General features: G+C 40.9%; 1 protein-coding gene across 1 annotated transcript; it reads left to right on the top strand.

Annotated features, from left to right (window-relative positions):
- Positions 1 to 5,701: 5,701 nt before the first annotated feature.
- LOC140476795 (dendritic cell-specific transmembrane protein) lies at positions 5,702 to 22,741 on the top strand. Its single transcript, XM_072569591.1, has 3 exons — positions 5,702 to 6,730; positions 18,014 to 18,346; positions 22,670 to 22,741. Exons 1-3 carry the CDS (start codon positions 5,702 to 5,704, stop codon positions 22,739 to 22,741), a joined length of 1,434 nt encoding a protein of 477 aa, XP_072425692.1.
- The last annotated feature ends 1,315 nt before the right edge of the window (positions 22,742 to 24,056 follow it).

Raw genomic sequence — 24,056 nt, 5'->3', positions numbered from 1 at the left:
GGTAAATACTTATCAAGGACACACAGTAGCTGTTCCTTCAGGAAGCTCCATATTTTAATTGTACCCATCCCTTACAGTTCCTGCCCCAATCCTATGCATCCAAAATCATGCCTTAATCTCATCATAATTGCCTTTCCCCCAGCTATAACTCTTGCCGTGTGGTATATACCTAGCCCTTTCCATCACTAAAGTAAATGTAAGCGAATTATGGTCACTATCACCAAAGTGCTCACCTACTTCCAAATCTAAGACCTGGCTGGGTTAATTAAGCAGTACCAAATCCAATGTGGCCTTGCCTCTTGCTGGCCAATCTTGCACACATTCGACAAAAACCTTAGATGGGTCATTTTTTGAACTGTAGCATTTCTTGTCAATATTTGGAAGGTTAAAGTCCCCATAACAACTACCCTATTACTTTTGCTCCTATCCAGAATCATCTTTGCAATCCTTTCCTCTGTCTCTGGAACCTTTTGGAAGCCTGCAGAAAACTACCAAGAGGGTGACCCCTCATTTCCTGTTTCTAACCTCAGCCCTCAGTAGACTAGTCCTCATCAAACATCCTTTCTGCCACCATAATACTACCCTTGACTAAAAATGCCACACCTCCCCCTCTTTTACCATCTTCCTTGTTCTTACTGAAACATCCAAACCCTGGAACCTGTAACAACTATTCCTGTCCCTGCTCTATCCAAGTCTCCAAAGTGGGCACAACATTGAAATCCCAGGTACCAATCCATGCTGGAGGTTCATCCACCTTATTCCACATGCTCCTGGCATTGAAGTAGACACACTTCAAACCACCTTCTTACCTACCAGAACACTCCTGCAACCTTATTCATAACTTCACTACTCTCAACCTCCTGTACACTGGAGCTACAATTCAGGTTCCATCCCCCAGAATTAGTTTCAATCCTCCTGAAGAGGATCAGCAAACCTCCCATCCCCTTAGGATATTATTACCCCTATGGTTCAGATGTAGATCATGTCATTTGTAGAGATCCCACCTACCCCAGAATGAGCCCTAATTATCCAGGTATCTGAATCCCTCCCTCCTGCACCATTCTGTAAACATGTGTTTGGTCTGGGTTTCGGTTATCCCTATTCCCCTTTCTTGAAAGAGGGAACAACATTTGCCACCATCCAATCATCTGGAATTACTTCAGTAAACAGTGAGGACACAGAGCATCACCAAAGGCACAACAATTTTTTCTCTCACTTCTTGTAGTAACCTCTGATATATCCTGTCTGGCCCAAGAGATTTACCTTTCCTCATGTTTTTCAAAATTTCCAGCATATCCTCCTTCTTAAAAATCAACCTGTCCAAGCCTAATTCACCCTGTCCTCACAAAACGACAAGTAGTGAATACTAAACAAAATATTCATTAAGGACCTCCCCTACCTCCTCCGACTTCAAGCACAAGTTCCTTCCATTATCCGTGATCAGTCCTTCCTTCACTTTGGCCATCCTCTTGTTCCTCACATAGTTGTAGAATGCCCTCGGAGTTTCCTTAACCCAAAGGCTTTATCATGCCCCCTTTTATCTTTCCAAAGTCCATTCTTCAGTTCCTTCCTGGCTATGTGGCCTGTCTGATCCTTGCTTCATCAACATTAAGTATGCTTCCTTCTTCTTCTCGATTAAATGTTCCACATCTCTTGTCATCCAAGATTCTTCACCCTGCCATCCCTTCTTTGCCTTAGTGGGACAAACCTAACAGCACTCTCAGTAAGTGCTCCCCAAACAAGCTCCACATTTCTATCATGCATTTTCCTGAGAACATCTGTTCCCATTTATGTTCCACAATTCCTGCCTAATAGCATTGTAATTATCCCTCCCTCAATTAAATACTTGCCCATGCAATCTGCTCCTAACCCTCTGCATGACTATAGTAAAGGTCAGGGAGTTGTGATTACTATTAGCAAAATGTTCTACTACTGAGAGATCTGACATCTGAATTGGATCGTTGTCAAACACCAAATCCAATAAGGCCTCCCTCTACATATTGAGTCAAGAATTCTTCCTGAACACACCTGACAAGACCTGGTCCATCCAAACTATTTGCAATCAATATTAGGGAAGTTAAAGTCATCCATGACAACAAGCTTATTATTTCTGCACCTTTCCAAACTCTGCCTTCCAATCTGCTCCTCCACATCTCTGTGCCTATTGGGGGATGTCTATAGAAAACTCCCAATAAATTAACTGCTCCTTTCTGGTCTCTAACATCCACCCATCATGGCTCAGTAGACAAATTCTCCTTGACAACCTCCCTTTCTGCAGCTGTGATACTATACCTGAATAGCAATGCCACTCCCCCACCTCTTTTACCTCCCTCCCTATTCCTTTTGAAACATCAAAACCCCGGAACATCCAACATCCATCTTGTCCCTGTGATATCCAAGTCTCCATAATGGCCACAACATCATAGCTCCAAGTACTGATCCATGCTTGAAGATCATCACCCTGATTGCTGACTCTTCTTGCGTTAAAATAGACACAGTTCAACTCATCACACTGACTGCAACTTTGCCCTATCAACTGTCTATTGTTCCTCACAGACTCTCTGCATGCTATTCACCAGATACTCCATCCTCTGCTCCATAGCTCTGGTTCCAATCCCCCTGCTAATCTAACTTAGACCATCCCGAAGAGGTCGAGCAAATCTCCCACCCATGTATTGATACCCCTCTAGTTAAGGTGCAACCCATCCTCCTTGTAATAGGTCCGACCTTCCCCAGAAGGTATCCCAATGATCCACATATCTGAAGCCTACTACATACCAGTTCTGCAGCCATGTGTTCCGCTGCACTTGTTCTCTGTTCCTAGCCTTGCTAGTTCGTGGCACCAGTAGTAATCCTGAGATTAATACACTGTCAGTCCTGCTCCAACCTAACTCCCTGTATTTATTTTTCAGATCCTCATCCTTTTTCCTAGCTATGCCATTGGTACTGATGTGTACCACGACTTCTGGCTGCTCCCCCTCCCCCTTAAGGATCTTGCAGACTCGATCCAATACATCTCTTATCCTGGCACTTGGGAGGCAACATACCATGCAGGAGTCTCATTCGCTACCACAGAATCTCTTGTCTGTTCCTCTCACTAGCGCCCTCCTATTCTCCCCTCTTCCCTTCTGAGTCATAGAGCCAGGTTCAGTGCCAGACACCTGGCCGCTGTGGATTTCCCCTGGTCTGCTTCCACCCCCACTCCCCCTCCCTCACCCCCCCCCCTCCCCCCACTACCACCAACAGTATCCAAAGCAATATACTTATTATTGAGGGGAACTGCCACAGGGGATCCCTGCACTGACGGCCTATTCCTTTCCAAGAGCTACATTTATCTTGTAGCTTAGGTGTGACGACCTCCCTGTAACTCCTCTCTATCAACCCCTCAGCTTCCCTAATGATCCAAAGTTCATTCAGTTCTCTAACATAATCTGTAAGGAGCTGCAGTTCAGCGCACTTCTCGCAGGCAAAATTAGCAGGGACACTAGTGGTGTCCCTTATCCCCCACATTCTGCAAGAGGAGCATGCAACTGCCCTAGCTTCCATCCCCTCTGCTCTAAATTACCAAAAGAGATTTTAAAAATCCTTACTATACCAACCGTCCACACAGAGACTTTTTGTTTGGTTAGAGGAGGAGGACAGTGGTGGGGGGGGGGGAGACACTGCATGTGTAGTGCTTTGGTTTTAGCCACTGCCTGAAAATATTAGTTCATTTACCCAGCAGTCCCCAAGTCTGCTTCTGCTCCTGTTCACCCTTCACTCTGCTGATTCACGAGGTAAGTATTTAATATTCAAATTTACCTTCCCAGCTGGCCCCTGGCTCATGCTGTCTTGACTCTTGCTGCTGATATGGAAGCTGCTGATTCATGTGGTGAGTATTTTATATTCTAAACTTATCTTCCCAGCTGCACCTTGGCTCGCATTCTCTTAACTCCTGCTGCTGGAATAGATTTACTCAGTCCCAAAACAATAACATATGACATTATTTCATCTGATGACATTGAACAATTAACTGTCCTCTGAAGTCTGAGAATACAGAATAAATCGTCAATGGCTCTACATTTCATGCCTGTTCCATTGACAGTTCCATATCTTCTTTGTTGACAGGTAACAAAATTTTTTTGTTTAATTCACAGGATATGGGCATCACTGACTAAAACAGCAATTATTGTTCATTCCTAATTGCCCAGAGTGCAGTTCAGAGTCAACCACATTATTTTGGATCACATGTAGGTCAGACCAGATATGGATGGCAGATTTCCTTCCTTAAAGGACATTAGTGAACCAGATGAGTTTTAACAACAATTGATGATGGAGATTATAGTTTTAAGATAAGGGGTAGCAGGTTTAAAACAGAAATGAGGAAAAATTACTTATTTCAGAGGGTCATCAATCTGTTCCATACTTTACCTCAGAGTTCAGAGAATGCCAGGTCATTGAGTAAATTTAAGGAGGATATAGAGAGATTTTTAACTAGAAATCATTAAAGGAAATGAAGAGGAAGCAGAAAAGTGGAGTTGAGGCTGAGATAGGATAAACCATGATTCCATTGAATGACTGAGCAACCCGAGGGACTAAATTGCCTCCTCCAGCTCCTAGTTTCTTTTGTTCATGATCATTGTTACTCATTTTCATTTTTGGAATTATTCCTTGAATTTAAATTTTGCTATCATCAGATTTGAAATTCTGTTTCTAAAACATCAGTCCTGGCACCTGGAGGACTAGTTTATTCACATTGCCATGATGCCATAGGATCCCCATAGCCTGGAAACAGGTCACCCAGCCCAATAAGTCCACACCACCCTTTGAAGAACACCGCCTCGACCCATTCCCGCACCAAATCCCTGCAATCCTGCATTTCCCATGGCCAGTGCACCTACCTACTCATCCCTGAACTCTGTGGGCAATTTTGCATGGCGAATCCACTTAACTTGCATATTTTTAAACTGTGGGAGGAAACTGGAGCACCCGACGGAAATCCACGTAGACATGGAGAGAACATGCAAACTCCACATTGGCATCGCTTGAGGTTGGAATTGAACCTGGGTCCTTGGTGCTGTGAGGCAGCAGTGCTAATCACTGAGCCACAATACTGACCTTTTATGAAACTTAGAAGCATAGACAAAATAAATATTTGCAGTTGGAGTTTGGTTGTAAATACTTCATAATTACCAGATGGAAACAGTTACTGCATTTTTCAGATAAAGTTGTTGGGATTGGTCATATTTGGTCATAAATAAATGCAGGTATATTTCAAGGCCCATTTTCAAGTTATATAATTGCATTAGTAAAATAAAGCTAAAATGTAAATTTCTCATTAAAATGATGCAAATGACAACAAGAAATATGCTTAAATCCATTTAAGTTCTAAATGTTTGTAACCATGTGTTAATTTTGCGGTTGAGATAATTGAGCAGGGTTCTTTACCACAAAGGTTTACTTTAGTTTCACAATGGCCTAACATAAAAAGAATATTTCTTTGACCTATCAGTTCTAACTACTAATCCAATCATCATTGTGTATAATGATAGTTAGAGCAGGAGAGGAAGAAACCATGTCTAGTAATGAACTTCATTGTATACTTACACTACTCTACATTGATCAGTGATCATAAATTCACCCATTGCTCTTCAAATAATGCTTGTGAATGTTTTATTTAATTTCAGCTACTTCAATTGTGGAAAAGTTAATCAAAATGAAAATGGTCAGTCTGAAGATTTGGGCTCAATGTTTCAGAGGCCTCTTTGAACTATTTGCCTCAGAGCGGAAGTCTGGCCTGAAGAACATTGTGTGCCTAATTTCACTTTGCCTTCTGATAGGGCTGGGGACCAGTGGCATACTCTTTATATCTTTGCGAGCAATTCACTTCAGCCTTGTAGTAAGTCTGATAGTCTGTGGAATATTTGCTGCCATCATCCCTGGTGCTTTGTTTCTCTCAAAGCACTTCAGATGCTTTATTCTGATTGTCCTCATCTCCTGTGGAACACAACAAGGACGGAACGCTCTGATCACAGCTGGCACTGGTGTGGTGCTCTTCAATTGTGCCCAAAACAGCTTTCATAATTTAAAAGGATTGGTAGAAAGCTTAGAATGCAATCTGGAAAACATGCTGCCATCTATTAAGAATCTTCTGGAAAAGTACATTAAAATTCTAGAGTGGGTTCGTGAACAGATTCAAAAATTACCACAAAATGCATTCGTCAAGTTTCCAATTCGTTTTGAGATAAAATGCAGTATAAGAGATGATAAGCTAAAACAAAACCTTAATGAGACTAAAGTTAACCTGGAGAGCCTTGCTAATCACATGATTTCAACATTAGACATGGTTTCCCAATTTTGTAAAGGAGTAGTGATCATAGTAGGCATCTTACTGGTCCTAATATTCACTGGTTTATATATCAAGCGATATTTGTCCAACATCAAGTTTGAAAACATATATATCACAAAACAGTTCCTGAATTTTGATGAGCAGCAGAAAGAACAAGGGAAGCCTCACCTGCTCCAACTAACCAGCAAAGAGAGGAAATCTTTCATAAAGATCCCAGCATTCTCTTTCTCAGAAAGGGAAAGGAAAACCTTGGCAAGTTTCTGTGTTCCCATCCTCATCAAAGTGTGCATTTGGGCAATAGTCATCATGCTGGATTATGGGCTATTCTTGCTTATTTCTTCAATAAGGTATCATCTGGACCATCTGCCTCCAATCAACATTACCATGGACTTCCAATTTGTTGTAAGTAGACATAATTTTTAACGTAAAACTGTTTTCTTTTGGGTAATTTTTGCATCTAAAATGACCCAGAAGTACTTTAAAACTATATTCTTAAAAGTATAATGACTTGGAATTTGAATCTTTGATGAAAGTGAGGTGACAGTGGGGAGCATTTTGGGACCAGTGACCAGTTCTATTAATTTTAAAATAGTTATGGTGAGGGATATAACTGGTCCACAGCTTCAAGTTCTAAATTGGGGCAAGACCAATTTTGATGGAATTGGACAGGAGCTTGCAGAGGTTGATTGGAGTAAATTGTTTGCAGGCAAAGGGACCTCTGGCATGTGGGTTGCCTTCAAAAATAGATCACTAGAGTTCAAGGTCTAGATGTTCCTGTGAGGGAGAAAGGCAAGGTTGGCAGGAATAAGGACCCTGGGTAACAAGAGATATTGAGGCTTTGACCAAAACAAAAGGTGGTGTGACTCAGGTACAGTTAGCTGGGATCAAGGAATATCCCTGGAGGAATATAAGGAACATAAGAGTTTACTGAAGAAGGTAATCAGGAGGGTGAAATGGGGGCATGAGATAGCCTTGGCTGAGAAGTTTAAGGTGAATTGAAAGAGATACTTGTTGTTGTGCCACCATAGTCTTACCAGATCATAGGGGCTGCTTTCTTATCAGAGGGAAGTGACTGGTGGTAATATAACCTGAGGGCCAGCTATCTCAGGAGAGGGAAGAGGTTGAGAAGACGAGTCTTTCATGGTAATCTTAAACTAGTGATAGGAATTGAACCCTGGCTATTGTCATCATATTGCTCTGTAAACCAACAATCCAGCCAACTGAGCAGAACCAATTCCTTTTACTTTAAGTATATTAAAGGAAAAAGAATAACTAGAGAGAGAATAGGGCCCCACAAGGACCAAAGTGGACATATATATGTAGAATCGGAGGAGATGGGTAAGGTTCTCAATGAATGTTTCTCCTCTCTGTGTACCATGAAGACTTGGGAACCTGGGGAAGTTAGTGATGATATCTTGGGAACAGTTTATATCCCAAGGAGGTGTTGGATGTATTAGGATGGATGAAGATAGATAAATCCCCTGATCCTGACCAGGTATATTCAAGAACACTGCAAGAGGCTAGAGAAGAAATTGTAGGGGCCCTGGCTGATATTTTTGCATCATCATTAGCTATGGGTAAGGTCTGTAAGACTGGAGGGTAGAAATGTTTTGCCATTATTCAAGAAGGGCTGCAAAGAAAATCCTAGGAACTATAGACCAATAAACCTAACATCTGTGGTGAGTAAGTTACTTCAGATGATTCTGAGGGATAAGCATTTGGAAAGACAAGGTTAATTTGGAGTAGTCAGCATGGCTTTGTGAGTGGGCGATCATGCCTCACAAATGTGTTAGAGATTTTTGTTAAAGTGATCGGGAAGGTTGACGAGGGTAGGGCAGTAGGTGTAGTTTATATGGATTTTGGTAAGGCTGCTCTGCAAGGTGAGATCTCATGAAGTCCAGAGCGATCTGGCAAATTGGACACAAAATTTGCTTAATGGTTGGAAGCAGAGAGCAATAGCAGAAGGATGCTTGTCGGACTAGATGCCTTTGACTAGTGAAGTGCTTCAGGCATGGGGGACTGCTGAGCCCATTGTTGTTTGTTATCTAAATCAATGATTTGGATGAGAATGCACAAGACATGATTCATAAGTTCGCTGATGACTAAAATAGAAGGTATCATGGACAGTGAGGAAGGTTATCAGAACTTGCAACAGGAGCTTGATTAGCTGGGGAAGTAGACCGAGAAATGGCAAATGGAATTTAATATTGATAAGCGTGAGGTCTTGTATTTTGGAAAGTCAAAACAAGATAGTTTTATTCTTAATGGTAGGGTCTTAAGGAGTGTGGTGGAGCAGAGAGGCCTTGGAGTTCAGGTTCACAGTTCTCTGAAAGTGGAATCTCAGGTAGACAGGCCAGTGAAGAAGGCTTTGACATACTGGCCATCATCAGTCAAGGCATTAAGTATAGAAATTGGGTAGTTATGTTGCAATTATACAAATCATTGGTGAGGCTGGGCTTGGAGTATTGTCTTCTGTTTTGCTTACCTTGATACCGGAAGGATGTTATTAAACTGGAAATGTGCAGAAAGATTTACAAGGATGTTGCCTGGACTCAAGGTTATGAGTTATAGAGAAGGGTTGGACAAGCTAGGATATTTTTCTTTAGAGCGTACAAGACTGAGGGGGTTCTTCTCGAAGTGTATAAGATCAACAGAGGCATGGATAGTTTGAATGCATTCAGTCTTTTTCCCAAGATTGGGGAATCCAGGATGAGACGACATCAGTTTAAGGTTAGAGGGGAAAGAATAAATGGGAACCTGAGGAGCAAATTTTTAACATAGAAAGTGGTACGCATATGGAATGAGCTGCCAACAGAAGTGGTTGAGGCAGGTATATTAACAACATTTAAAAGGCATTTGGAGAAATACATGGATCGGAAAGGATTAGAAGAATATGGACCAAGTGCAGGGAAATGGGGTTTGTGTGATGACATTTTGTCCAGCATGGACCAGGTTGGGCCAAAGAACCTGTCTCCGTGCTGTAGGACTCTATAACTCTATAACTTTAAGTGGGAAATGGTAGATTGACTCATTGGGATTTCCTGCTTGTGCACACTTCCAGTCAGCAATTGTCCATTCTTTAAAGAGAGGGGAAAGGAGTGCAGAAAATCCCAGTGTCAATTCTATGAGAGCAGTGATTGTTAATCAATTCTGTTTCACTGATCACGGGTTCTATGGGTCTTTGTATGATTAATGTATCTGGTCCGAGAGCCACATTGCCAACTGTGCATTTGGCTGGTGATTCTATAAAGTGGAATTGCTCCTTGATCTTAAGATTACTTTTTCCCCATTCTTTTACCATACTTCTTCTTGCTGATGGGTATTCTTGAAGAATTGTTTTCCATTTTAAAGGAGGTTTCTCTCAGTCAAGTTCCTCTGAGCAAGAGTTTTCCAGGTGTTCTATTTTTCAGTTCTTGAGAGAGTCTTTGAAGGGTTTCCTTAGTCCTCCTCTTGATTGAGTGCCTTTCTTGAGCTGGTGAGGAAGATTTGCTTTGGCAGTTGAATCCGAGGCATCTGTTGCTGGCCCAGAAAACTTGGTTTTGGATGATCATGTCTGGTGCTATTGGCTCCTTCAATTATGTTGATGTTAGAATGCCTGTCCTCCCATCTCAGTCAGCATAGATGTTACTTCTCCACAACTTTGCGGTGGTTCTGTATGCAGTCAAAGTTTCTGAACCATGCAAAAGATCAGAAGTGGGATTGCCTTATAGACAAGGATTTTTGTTCCAGTATGATTTTTCAATCATTGAAGGCTCTCAACTTTATGCGCTCAAAGTCAGCACTCGTGGATTGAATGCGGTGATGGATCGGCATATCAATGTTGGCCTAGTCGAGAGGTAGCTTCCAGGTCAGGTAAATGTTCCACTTTGGGAGGATTTCTCCATTAATCTTAATAGAGAGATAAACCTAAGCTTGCCTCGGGTTGGATTAGTAAAGAACTTGAATCTCCTTGAGTTTGAGTCTAAGTTCTTCAGTATGCTTTTGCAAAGACAACATCCATTACAGATATGTTCTCTCAGGATCAGACTAACTGTCAACAAATCTGTACCTCCACATCCCTGTCACATCACCTTCACTGCTATATCTTAACCTAAGCTATTTTCTATAACTTATGGACTTTTTCAGAGTTTTCTTCTTTTTGTACACGTTGTCTTGCTCAAAACAGTAGAGAGCTGCTTTTTGTCATGTATATAAATGATTTTGATTTGAATATAGGAGGAATGTTTTGGATGGTGAAATAGGTTATCTCAGGGGTACAATGGGACCTTGATCAGATGGGCCAATGAGCCAATGGGCCAAGGAGTAGCAGATGGAGTTTAATTTAGATAAATATGAGGTGTTGGATTTTGGTAAGGCACATGTACAATTAATAGTAGGGTCTTGGAGAGTGTTGCTGAACAAAGACTCCTTGGGGTACAGGTTCACAGTTCCTTGAAGGTAGAGTCACAGTTAGTGAAGAAGATGTTTGATACACTTGCCTTTATTGATCAGTGCACTCATTATAGGAGTTGGGATGTCATGTTGCAGCTGCACAAGCAAAGGAATATTATGTTCAATTCTGGTCTCTCTCCTATAGGAAAGATGTTGTTAAACTTGAAAGACCATAGAAAATATTTACAAGGATGTTGCCAGGCTTGGACAGCTATAAGAGAGAAGTTGAACAGGCTGGGGCTATTTTCCCTGGAGTGTTGGAGGTTGAGGGGTGACTATATAGATGTTTATAAATTCATAACGGGCATGGATAGGGTAAATTGCCAAAGTCTCTTTCTTAGATTAAAGGGAGTTCAAAATGTACAGGGCATAGCTTTAAGGTGAGAAGGGTAAGATTTAAAAAGACCTAAGGTGCAACGTTTTCACATAAAGGATGGTGCATGTATGGAATGAGGAAGTGGTGGAGATATTAAAACAACAAATGCTGGAATCCAAAATAGACAGGCAGGAGGCTGGAAGAACACAGCAAGCCAGGCAGCATCAGGAGGTGGAGAAGTCAATGTTTCTGGTGTAACCCTTCTTCAGGAAGTGATAGAGGCAGATACAATTACAACACATAAAAGGCATCTAAATGGATACATGAATAGGTTTAGAGAAATGGGTGGGCCAAATGCTAGCAAATGGAACTAGATTAATTTGGATATCTGGTCGGGATGGACAAGTTGGATCGAAGGAGCTGTTTCCTTACTGTACTACGACTCTAAATATTTTAAATACAGACTGAGTCAGGCTTGCTCTACAAGGATTGCAGAATAAGTAGCACTTTTTAACTCCCACTCTGCAGGACAGGGGAAATAAACATAGACCTCCAGCTCACAGGAAGTGATAACCAGGCCTGGGATTAATGGAGAATTAGCTTTCATCTGTGAATGAGCTTAGGATGCTCGGAGTTAACTTGTTGGCCTCCAGCTATTTCTAGATACGTCGTCTAAGTTTGTTTACAGTATACAGATGTCACTGGCTAGGCCAGAATTTATTGCCCATCCCTAATTCCACTGAAGAATTCCAGTGATGAGCTGTCTTTTTGAGCAGCAGTCCTTGGGCTGTAGAGAAACCTACAATGCTGTTAGAAAGAAAGTTCCAGAATGCTGGCGCAGTAACAGTTAAGGAATAGTGATTTATTTTCATGTCGGCCTGATGGGGGAATTGAAAGTGAATGTACATCTGGTGGTGTTTCCATGTAGCTGCCAGTCTTGTCCTTTGCAATAGTAAAGGTCTATATGTGATATTTGGTGGTAGCAGCTCAGGATTTCACAATCTCTTTCTATGCCCTCCATGACTACATGACTCTATGACTTCTATAGACAAATACATTATGGAGATAACCGATGCCATGTTTGTAAAGCCACTACTAATGAAGCCGGTCAGTGTGAGGAAGCCCTTGGATTAGCTCCAATGGCAGAATTTTCACAGCTCCAGGGAATCACAAACAGCACTCATGACTCAGTGGCAATAGTCAGGAGGAGAGTTCAGGTAATCAAGTATCACCACTCTACAAGCTACACCAAAAGAGTAATTGTGTTATTCAATCATTAAAGAAGTCAATTTACTTCTCTTTATTACTGATAATTAGAAAAAGAGAGACTTCCACCTAGTTACATTAATAACTACAAAAATAGTACGTTTATTATCAGTAAAATGCATTCATACAATAAATGACAAACCTGGTGATGAACTGAACTCCAGTACAGAATTAGACATTATTCCCCTTAATCCCAAACAAACCATTTACATCTAGATATGAAAATATTGCTAGGAGAAAGTGAGGACTGCAGATGCTGAAGATCAGAGCTTAAAAATGTTTTGCTGGAAAAGCGCAGCAGGTCAGGCAGCATCAAAGGAGCAGGAGAATCGACGTTTCCATAATCCAAAGATGTGCAGGTCAGGTGAATTGGCCATGCTAAATTGCCCACAGTGTTTGGTGCATTAGTCAGGGGTAACCCTCCAACCACAAGGGATGAATGCAGATTTCTCCAACACATAAAAGGAACTTCCTCATTTCCCCTCCCCCCACCTTTTCTCAGTCCCAACCCTCGGACTCAGCAGCGCCTTCTTGACCTGCAATCTTCTTCCTGACCTCTCCACCCCCACCCCTCTCCGGCCTATCACCCTCACCTTAACTTCCTTCCACCTATCGCATTCCCAACGCCCCCTCCCCCAAGTCCCTCCTCCCTATCTTTTATCTTAGCCTGCTTGGCACACCCTCCTTATTCCTGAAGAAGGGCTTATGTCTGAAACGTCGATTCTCCTGCTCCTTTGATGCTGCCTGACCTGCTGCACTTTTCCAGCAACACATTTTTAAGCTATGAAAATATTGTTGTCTAGAGATATTGTGGATGGGAGAAAAAAAAAGACCGTAGAACATTCTTGACAATCTGGAGTGTTATAGACCAGGCCAGGCCCCCCTCAAAATATTTTAAGACGGTAATCTAGATCCTAACTTTTCTTATTGTCAAGGCAAATGTGCAGTGGGTGTTCCAGGTGTGATGCAGCTGGTCAAACCATTCGGCTTTAAGCAAAACAGAATTTATTTAAACACTGCAGTTGAAACACAACAAAAGAAAGCAGAATTTAGAATAACTTAACTATTGGAAAACATAACTGATCCCATGCAGTAACTAATTCTAATTAACTGTTCCAATACAGTGACATCCCATAAACATATACCTTGGCAAAAATGTAAATTCAAACACAGGTTCTTACAGGTAGAAGGGAGCAATGTCCAGAGAGAGGTTTCAGAGAAGGTCAGCGAAATTCTTTACTGAGACTTGCAACTCCCCTGGACTTACACATCTTGTGATTGCCACAGCTAAAACAGTTTAGAAAAAACCTGAACTGGCAGAATTTGACACTCCTCTTCCATTGTTAAACTATGCCTTTATGATCTCTCTTCAAGTGTCTTGCTGTCAGAGGTGCCAGCAATGTACTAATGCAGACCGAAATGGGTTGACCTGATGCTGGAAAGCCACATGACATACAAACAGAGAATCTCCTCAATTAGCATCTTTATCTCTCAGTGGTCTGACACCATCTTCCCTGCCTGTGGCCCATCTGCACCCCCTGCTGGCCAGCAAATGGGGAGCATTTTGTTGCCCTTCCATGAGGCTCTGAATAGCCACAGGCAAGGCTCTCCTGCATCATCGTAAGACTAAGATTGAGTTTGTAAAATTATTGTGGAAGGTCAGCATGTACTCAATCACCTACCCTGCAGACAGTTACTATTTCCATGGCAAAAACCTGAGGCAACCTCCACTCAGTAAAAAGACAATCTACGCACCACTACCACGACCATTGAAGGAATTCATCATACTGGAAATTAAAGTTAACTTTAATTACATAGACCTTCCAGCAGTCTCAAGAAATGTCAGGAGATAGTCACTCCTCCCAACTGTCAGTCTAAAACACCGACAGCCCAGAACACCACCCTCGCACCCACACCCACAACATGGCCCAATAAATCATCAGTGCCTCAACAGGATATTAACAAAAACTTGTTGTAGACCAGGCCAGACTCCCTCAAAAGGGGTGGCACAGTGGTTCAGTAGTTAGCACTGCTGCCTCACAGTGCTAGGGAGCCACATTCGATTCCCATCTTGGGTGACTGTCTGTGTGCAGTTTGCACATTGTCCCCTTGTCTGCATGGGTTTCCTCAAGTGCTCCAGTTTCCTCCCATAATCCAAAGATGTGCAGGTCAGGTGAATTGGCCATGCTAAATTGCCCATAGTGTTAGGTGCATTAGTCAGGGAGAAAATGACAACTGCAGATGCTGGAGATCAGAGCTGAAAATGTGTTGCTGGAAAAGCACAGCAGGTCAGGCAGCTTCCAAGGAACAGGAGAATCGATGTTTCGGGCATGAAGAAGGGCTCATGCCTGAAACGTCGATTCTCCTGCTCTTTGGATGCTGCCTGACCAGCTGCGCTTTTCCAGCAACACATTTTCAGCATTAGTCAGGGGTAAATATAGGGTAGGGGAATGGGTCTCAGTGAGTTACTCTTTGGAGGGTTGGTGTTGACTTGTTTCCATACTGTAGGGAATCTAATGTAAAATGTTTTAAGAAGGTAGCCCATACCCAAACTTTTTCTTATTTTAAAGGTAGATTTAACATGAATATTCCAGGAGTAATGCAAATGGTCAAGCCACTCAGCTTTAAGGCCAAACAGAGTTTACCTAAACACTACAGTTGAAACACGAACAAAAGAAAACAGAATTTAGAATAACAAGTTATTTGAAAACCCAACAGATTCTATATCACAACTTAACAAACGAACTGTTCCAATCCCTGACACATCCTATAAACACACCCCTTGTCAAAAGGTCAATTCAAACATAGGTTCTTACAGGCAGGAGAGATTTAGAGAGAAAAGTCAGGCAAGAAACATCTGTTGAAGCATGGAACCTTTTAGTGTCTCTGCTGAAAGCAGCTTCCAACTGCCTGCTAAAACAAACCAAACTAGAAAACACCCTGAACTGGGAGAACTGGCCACTCACCTGCCATCGATCGAGTAGCCTTCCCAAACATATTGGCACCTCTGCTTTTATGAGCCCTCTGGAAAAACACCAAGGACAAAATAACCTTGCTAAATGGGCAGTATTGTCACAAACTCAAGATGTGAGATCCAAGTAGTGACAAGCCTGTCAAGAAAATTTAAAGATTGCAGCAGACTGGCCAGAAAAGGACATGGAGAATACTATACAGGATTCTTCAGGAGGGCGCAGAGGAGAAAGATAAGCAATAAAAGTGGTTCTCCAAATAGATTATAGAACATTATACAGTATAGCACAGGAACTGGTGCTTCAGCCCATGATATTGTGCCTAACTTGACAGCAAATGAAAATAATCCCTTCCGCCTGGCCTTGGGTCCATATCCTTCCGTTCATATTCATATGTTTATTTAAAAGTCCCTTAAATACCCTTATCATATCTGACTCAACCACCACCCTGGCAGTGCATTCCAGGTTCCTTCCACTCTCTGTGTAAAAAAACCTGCCCCTCACATCTCCTTTGAACTTATCCCTTCTCACCTTAAATACATGCCCCATGGAATGAGACATTTCAACTCTGGAAAAAAGATTCTGACTGTCAAGCCTAACTTGGCATCTCATAATTTTACAGACATCAATCAAGTGTCCCCTAACCCGCTCAAGAGAAAACAGCCCAGGTTTTAGTAGCCTCTCCTTACAGTTCATACATTCTAATCCAGACAGCATCCTGGTAATATTGTCTGCACTCTCTCCAAAGTCTCTACATCCTTCTTGTAATGTGGCGACCAGAATAGAATGCAATGCTTTAAATGTGGCCTAATCAAAGTTTTATAAAGCTGTTACATAACATTCTGATTCTTGTACTCAATATGTCTTCTATACCACCCTATCTACTTGCTTGGCCACTTTCAGGGTGCTATGGATGTGCTATACAAGATCCCTGTATGCATCAATGCTGTCCAATGCTCTGCCAGTAACTTTTCTTGAGCATTTGATTTCCCAAAGTGTAACATCTTATGCTCACATGGATTAAATTCCATCTGCTATTTCTCTGCCTATATCTGCAACTGATTGATATCCCACTGTATCCTTTGACAACCTTCTACACTATTCATGACTCCAGCAATCTTTGTATCATCTGCATACTTACTAGCCCATCCATCTCCATTTCAGTAACGTATACATATCACAAACAGCAAAGATTCCAGTCTGGATCTCTACGGAACGCCACCAGTCATGGACCTCCAGCTAGAAAAACACCCTTCATCCACTACCCTCTCTCCCCTATGGGCAGGCCATGCAGCCAAGAAACCATGGATCTCATGCATCTTAATCTTCTGGATGAGCCTACAATGAGGGACCTTGTTGAAAACTTTACTAAAATCTATGTAAACAATATCTACTTGACTACCCTCATCACCTTCATTATGTCCTCAAAAGATTCAATCAAATTAATAAAACATGATCTGCCCTGCACAAAGCCATGCTAACTGTCCCTAATTAGGCCATGTCTTTCCAAATATGCACAAATCCTATCCCTAGGAATTCTCTCCAGTAGTTTCCCAATCACTGATTTGAGACTCACTGATCTATAGTTTCCTGGATTATCCTATTTCCATTCTTGAACAGAGGAACAACATTGTCTATTCGCCAGTCCTCTGGGGCCTTTCTAATAGTTAACAAAGGAACAAAGATTTTGGTCAAAGCCCCAGCAATCTCCTCACTTGCCTTTCCCAGTAACCTGGGGTAGATACCATTAGACCCTGAGGACTTATCCACCTTAATGCTCTTCAAGAGATCCAACACCACATCTTTCTTGATCTCAAAATATTTGTATTCTCCACACAAATCTCACTATCCTCCACATCCTTCTTCTGGATGAATACTGATGCAAAATATTCCGTTAGGACTTTACCCACATCCTCTGCCTCCAAACACAAGTTGCGTCTTGTATGGAATAATTGAGCCTCCCTTGCTCAATTCCCTTTCACTGGAATGTTTTTATAGATCCCATCCCAATGACCTTAAACAGATGACAGTTCCCTTGGTCTCTTGTTAGTAGTAACCTTCATCATGCCCACTGTTGGGCTGAATGCCATTACACACCATACTTTTCAATGATAACTGCAGAATCGCATACATAGACAGACAGTTATATTCATATATACATACACACACAGGTAGACAGGAAAACACAGGCACATAAATACAGATATATTTCACAATTGCATGAAGGGTGTTTGGCTGTTTGGTTAATAGATTTTTAACTAATAAGTTTTGATCTGTAGAGTAAAAGTGGACAAATGCATGTCTGTGCATATAATATACTGACCCACACCTGCGCAGACATGCATTTGCCTATTTTTGCTCTACAAATCAAAACTTCTTAGTTAACAATCTATTAACCAAATAGCCAAACACACTTCATGTAATTATACAGGTACATATACACACATCTGAATTTACAGAAGTCAGTCCCACAACATCTAATGCCCTTTGTTGTTGCCCATTTGATAACAACTTTGTTTAGCCCATGAAGCAAGTTTCTGTTGCACTTACATATCCATAGTTTATGGATATTATTGTTGAGACATTGCTAAAATGATGGATAATCTGAAAACCTATGTAAAGTTCCTTATTGATGCATTAGTTTGCATGTTCATATTGAGCTGAGAAGCTGGTTGTTTACTTAATCATCTTACATCCCTGCAGGAAGAAATCAAGTTTACCATAATTCCAGTAAGGCGGCATGAATCCGGAGGAAAATTCTCGTATGAAACTCATTTGTCCAAAGTCGACTGCATCCCTCAACCAACTCTGACGATAAGCAAGATATGGCCCCCACTTGTTGCAATAATTGCTGTCTTACTTGTACTCACTTTATTCTCTGCAAAATTTACAATATTGAAAGTATTGGTTTTGTCATCATTTTACGATGAGACAGAAAAGAAACGAATAGAGTTTCTACATGAAAAAATACTACGGAAAAGAGCCTTGATCAAATTAATGAAAACAAATGAATCTCAAAACTTCACAGATGATAAGGTAAGGAAGTTATTATAATATATTTTAATATAAGCTTTTTACAGGATTACTTGAAAGCAACATCCATAATATAAACTTGAATATAATTTGACATCAGTTGTATAGAGAGCTCTGCTAAATATTATCTGAACTCCTTTCCCGAATTTCTCTCCTTTCCAAAAACTTCTTTCCTATTAAGGTCATTAGGGAGAGTGTTATTAATTCAATATTGCTTGTCCAACATTATCAAAAAACAACACATAGAGTGCTGTGATTTCATTTATGGATCTGTATGATCATGGTATTTGAATATGGAACTCATCTCTAACAGATAACAACATCACCCTTCAGCATCTATAGATGAACCTGAAGTCACTTCTAAAACACCACAGGGAGAGTCAATATTAGCTGGTTGTTATCTTCACAGTCCAAGAGTCCTGTAGTAAATGATAGAACATTCAATACCTTATCCCTCCCTCATCACCAGCTGACAACAGGACCAATGACATTCATTTCCATTACTCCTAAATGTAGGAAACTATCCCAAAACATTCCCAGAGGTTAACAATTGAGACCAAGAGCTGAATTATATGGGTTGCCTGGTGACAAAGAATCTAAGCAGGGGAAGAGTGACAGCCCCACAATTAAGTTATGATCAATTGGCTATTAACAGGCTGGAGGTGGATTTCCACAGTCTAATAACAAGTGGTCCTACCTCAAGAGCACCTGGCCAATTAGAGTGATTATGGTGGGTGTATCAATAGTGAGTCAGGAGGTGGGTGTCAGTTTTACAGTTAGACCAAGTTAAGCCTCTAATTTTCCCTGAGTAATTATGCAGTTAAATCAGTCAGAATGCTCTACAGTCTTTGACTCTTGAGACTTGTTTTGGAGGTTTCTGGATGCTGTGTATTTGTCCATTGGACGTTTAAATTTCATGGGCAGTTACCACATTGGGACTGTTGTGAAGTATTAGTCAGGTACATTTAGTCTTCAAGTACCTATTGATGGGAAAATCTGGGCCAATGCAATTGATCTTCCCAACATTTGCTTAAAGTAAATTTCACTTGTTTAATACTGGATGTCAGATACACAGTCTGGTTATTCAGCAACAGGGGAGGTGTTGCCAGGTAGCAGACAGATAGAGCTAGGTACTTATTTTAATTCATTCATGGGATGTGGGCATTGCTGGTTGACCAGTGTTTAATGCCTGTCCTTAGGCACCCTTGAAAAGATAGTGGTGAGCTGCTTTCTTGAACTGTTGCAGTCTATATGCTTTAGGTTGACCCACAATGCCCTCAGGGAGGAAATACTAGGATTTTGAACCAGAGACAGTGAAGGAACAGATATATATTTCCAAGTCAGGATGGTGAGTGGTTTGGAGGGAAACCTGCAGGTGGTGGTTTGCCCATGTATGTGCATGCTCTTGTCTGATATGGATGTAGTCATAGATTTGGAAGTTCCTGTCTCAGGATCTTTGGTGAATTTCTGCAGAGCATGTTGTAGATAACACAGACTGCTGCTATTGAGCATTGATGGTAGAGGGAGTGAATATTTGTGGATGTGGTGTCAATAAAGCTAGGGTGCTTTGTTCTGGTTGCTGCCAAATTTCTTGAGTTTTGTTGGAGCTGCACCCATCCAGTCAAATGAGGAGTATTCTATCACACTTCTACTTGTGCTTTGCAGATTGTGGATGGGCACTGGGGAGTTAGGTGGTGAGTTACTTGTCACAGTATTCCTAGCCTCTGATCTGCTCTTGTAGCCATTGTGTTTATCAGGCAAGTCTCGTTGAATTTCTAGTCAATGTTAACCTTAATAATGTTAATAGTCATATTGAGTCCTAGTTCTATCTTGTCAGCTTCTTTCTTGACTCCTTCATCACATCTTTGTTGTCAGATCTTGCCAACATCCAGTTCTGGGAGAACCAATTAAACATTGGGAGAGCTACTCAACAAATGAGGAGGCTGTTGCTAGACTTCTGTTTATTCGTTCATGGGATTCAATATAGATGCAACACAAACAATCTTGGGGGTTTTTGTGCATGAAACACAGAATGCCAGCACATAGATGTAGCGGATATTCAGGAAGGCTTATGTACTGTTAAGATTAGAGTGGTGCTGGAAAAGCACAGCAGGTCAGGCAGCTTCCGAGGAGGAGGAAAATCAACGTTTTGGGCAAGAGCCCTTCATCAGGAACTGAACTGTTAGTCCTTATTTCTTTGGGTTTGGAGTATAAGATTAGGCAAGACTGAATGCAATTGTACAAGTTGCTGGTGAGAGCATATCTGGAGTACTGTGAGCAGTTTTGGTCCCCTTATTTAAGGAAAGATATTATTTTCACTTGAGACAGTTCAGAGAAGGTTCACTAAGCTGATCATGTAATGGAGGGATTGTCTAATGATCAATGGTTGAACAAGTTGGCCAACTCGCCAGCTTTAGAAGAATGAGAAGTGATCTCAATGACACATATAAGATACTTAATGAGCTTGACAACATAACTGCTGAGAGAATGTTTCTCATCAGGAAAGAGTATAAGATCAAAAGGCATTGTCTCAGACTAAAGAAGTGCCAATTTAAGACTGAGGTGAGAAGAATCTCTTCTCCCAATGGTTTTGAGTCTTTGGAACTCCTTGTCACAGAGAGCTACAGGAAGGACAGCAAAAAACGAGGGTGGACAGCAGAGTCTTGTGTATTTTTAAGGCTAAGATAGATAGGTTCTTGATAAACAGGGGAATTGAATATTGCAGGAAAGTAGATGTGAGGAATGTCAGATCAGCCATGATCCTACTGAATGAAGGAATATGTTCAAGGGGTGAGCAACTTACTCTTATTCCTGTTTCTTATGGTCTTATGGAATATGGGCATCACTAGCTGGGCCAGCATTTGTAGTCCATCTCTAATTGCCCAAGGGACAGTGAAGAGTCATTGTTTTGGTTCTGGAATCACAGGTAGGCTAGACCAGGTAAGGACAGCAGATTTTTTTCCTTAAAGGACAGAAGTAAACCGGATCAGTTTTTCCAACAATCAATAACAGTTTCATGATCATCGCATGACTCTTATTTCGGATTTGTATTGAATTCAAGGATTTGTATCTGCCAAATAATAATAATTGAGCAAATTGAAGTCATTATCTTCAATAACCCCACTGCAAATACAATCTCTTTACCTTCAGTTTCTACCTCCTTTCCAATTACATTGCTTTCTTTCCCCTTCACCTGATGAAATCTTCAGATATACCTCAGGCAAAACTGGAGACCTCTCTGCTTCTATTCCTATGCTCGCTCACTCTGGCATGCACATTCTGTCTTTCTCACTCTGCATAGTCCAGCAGCAGACCATGATGTGTACAGCTAGGTACCCTCAGAAGTCAGTACTAGAACTCAGAAAGATTTGAACACTGAGAATTGTTTACATTTACATTACATTGGGCGGCACAGTGGTTAGCACTGCTGCCTCATAGCGCCAGAGACCCGGGTTCAATTCCTGCCTCAGGCAACTGACTGCGTGGAGTTTGCACATTCTCCCTGTGTCTGTGTAGTGCACTGGGTGCTCCGGTTTCCTCCCACAGTCCAAAGATGTGCAGGTGAGGTGAATTGGCCATGCTAAATTGCCCGTAGTGTTAGGTGTAGGGGTATTGGTGGATTGCACTTCAGCAGGTCAGTGTGGATTTGTTGGGCTGAAGGGCCTGTTTCCACACTGTAAGTAATCTAATCTACAACAAACTATCAAGAATAAATTTAATTTTCCCCAGTGGTTGTGTTTTATTCAGGACTGAATGCTGGACAAGTGTGGAATATCCAAAGATAGAACATGATAAATAGTCAATATATAAGCAGTTGGAGAAAGAGTTAGAAATAGGTAATGAGAATCAAATCATTAACAGGTTTAATGACATTGAGGCATCCACCTGACTTAAGATGGCACTCACCCCTCTCTCCCTTCACATAGAAGGTTCTTAGCATTGCCCAACATAGTTCTTAGTATTCCCTGTGTACAGACTTCACATGTGATGCTCAGACTGGTACAGCTAAGCTTGATGATGCTACAAACAGTAGAAGCTTAGAAGAGGAAGAACTCAAATCATGGATACCTGGAGCCCTCAGTTTATTCTCTTTTACATCAATTACCATTTATTAGTGGCTCTGCTTCCAAGGAATGATGTGGAATTCCCCAGAAGGTTGGAATAGAGCTTTAATGTGACACTTCCTGACCCTTCTGCCCTTCCATGTGTACAGTAGAATGTCTAAAGAGAATGGAGATTTGGTAGATTATTTTGGATTTTTGAAAAAGAACATTGAATAGAAGCAAATATTTTGTGTTTCACATTTGGACTTTTTCACTTCTACAGGTCTCATTTTGGTTTCCAATCTTCAGAATGAAGCAAAGAAAGGATGACTTACCACAGAGAAGAGAATTTTAATACCAGAATGCGTTGAGCTTTGAATAAAGATGAATTGGAAACTACGCAATTTCACTGGCCTACCACTTCACATGATCATGTAATAGACCATTATAATCAGTGATATGCATTCGGTACAGTAAGCTATGGAAATATATCTGTGTTCACATTTTGCAAAATAACTATTCTCTATAATTTCGGTTTATTTGAATTCAGTTCAAAAACTGTGATAAGTTATGGATATTCAGTGAAGGGGAAAGTTAGAGTGAAACCTTTTGACACAACATCAACAAAATGCCATAATGAGAGCAGGTATGAGGGACTCATATGAGATCTAAAATAGTTGACTGAGAGGAGCGTCGATCTTGCAGCTGCTCCTGAGATTGCCAACCTATTTCTAGAAGTACTTTTTGATTTCTTACATTTATTACATTTTAGTAGTATAAGATTTTATTTTGATTCATTTTTGATTCTTTTATAGTCAAAAACACAAAACAAAACATTTTTTTTTCAAACAGAGTTGCGTTAATGGAATTTTTGAAAAGGTCTACACATATCTTATTTCGCAATTTCTTACAGTTATTAGATTTCATTAGTACAATGTTTTAAATTTAATTTATGCTTGGTTTGTTTATCGTGAAAAACACAAAAAAAACCCAAAAAGCCCAAAAAAAGCATGTGATATTTTTTAAAACCGTGTAGTGTTAACAGAGCTTTTGGAGATGCCTACATGTGGGTGGCTTGTTTTCTTTTTCTCTAAAACTATAGATGTAGAAGGAGAGACTTTTTTCAACATCGCTAAAGAGATTTTTTTTAAATTGCCGAAGAAAGTTTATTTTAAACCGAGTTGTGTTTATGGAACTTTTGGAAAGACCTACATGTTGACAGATCCGGAGTGAGATTCTTTTTGTATCAAAAGGTTAAGAGCTGTCTGCTGGACCATTTGAAGAGGAGTTTTTTTTAAATTCGATTGTTCAGCTGAAGTGGTTGCTTTTATGTTTGAACAGATACTTGGTTTTGTGTAATGTTGAAGAGGAGAGTCTCTCAGAGGAAAGTAGAAGAGGCAGTCAGATCTTAGGCACTGAGAATGAATCTTGTGTTAGGTGGGGTTTGACAAAATTGAGAAGAATAATTGTTATGGGGGATACTCTTGTCAAAGGTACAGACAAGACATTCTGTGGAAATGAGTGTGAATTTTGGATGGCATGTTGCTTTCCTGGTGCCAGGATTAAGGACATCTCAAAACATTTGAAACATATTGTTAAAAGGGAGAGTGAGAAACTGGAAGTTATTGTACACATTGGTAGGAATGACATAGTTAGAAAAAAGATTAAGG

This window comes from Chiloscyllium punctatum, chromosome 5, assembly GCF_047496795.1.
Source record: "Chiloscyllium punctatum isolate Juve2018m chromosome 5, sChiPun1.3, whole genome shotgun sequence".
Taxonomy (NCBI): domain Eukaryota; kingdom Metazoa; phylum Chordata; class Chondrichthyes; order Orectolobiformes; family Hemiscylliidae; genus Chiloscyllium; species Chiloscyllium punctatum.
This window is presented reverse-complemented; position numbering and strand designations above follow the sequence as displayed.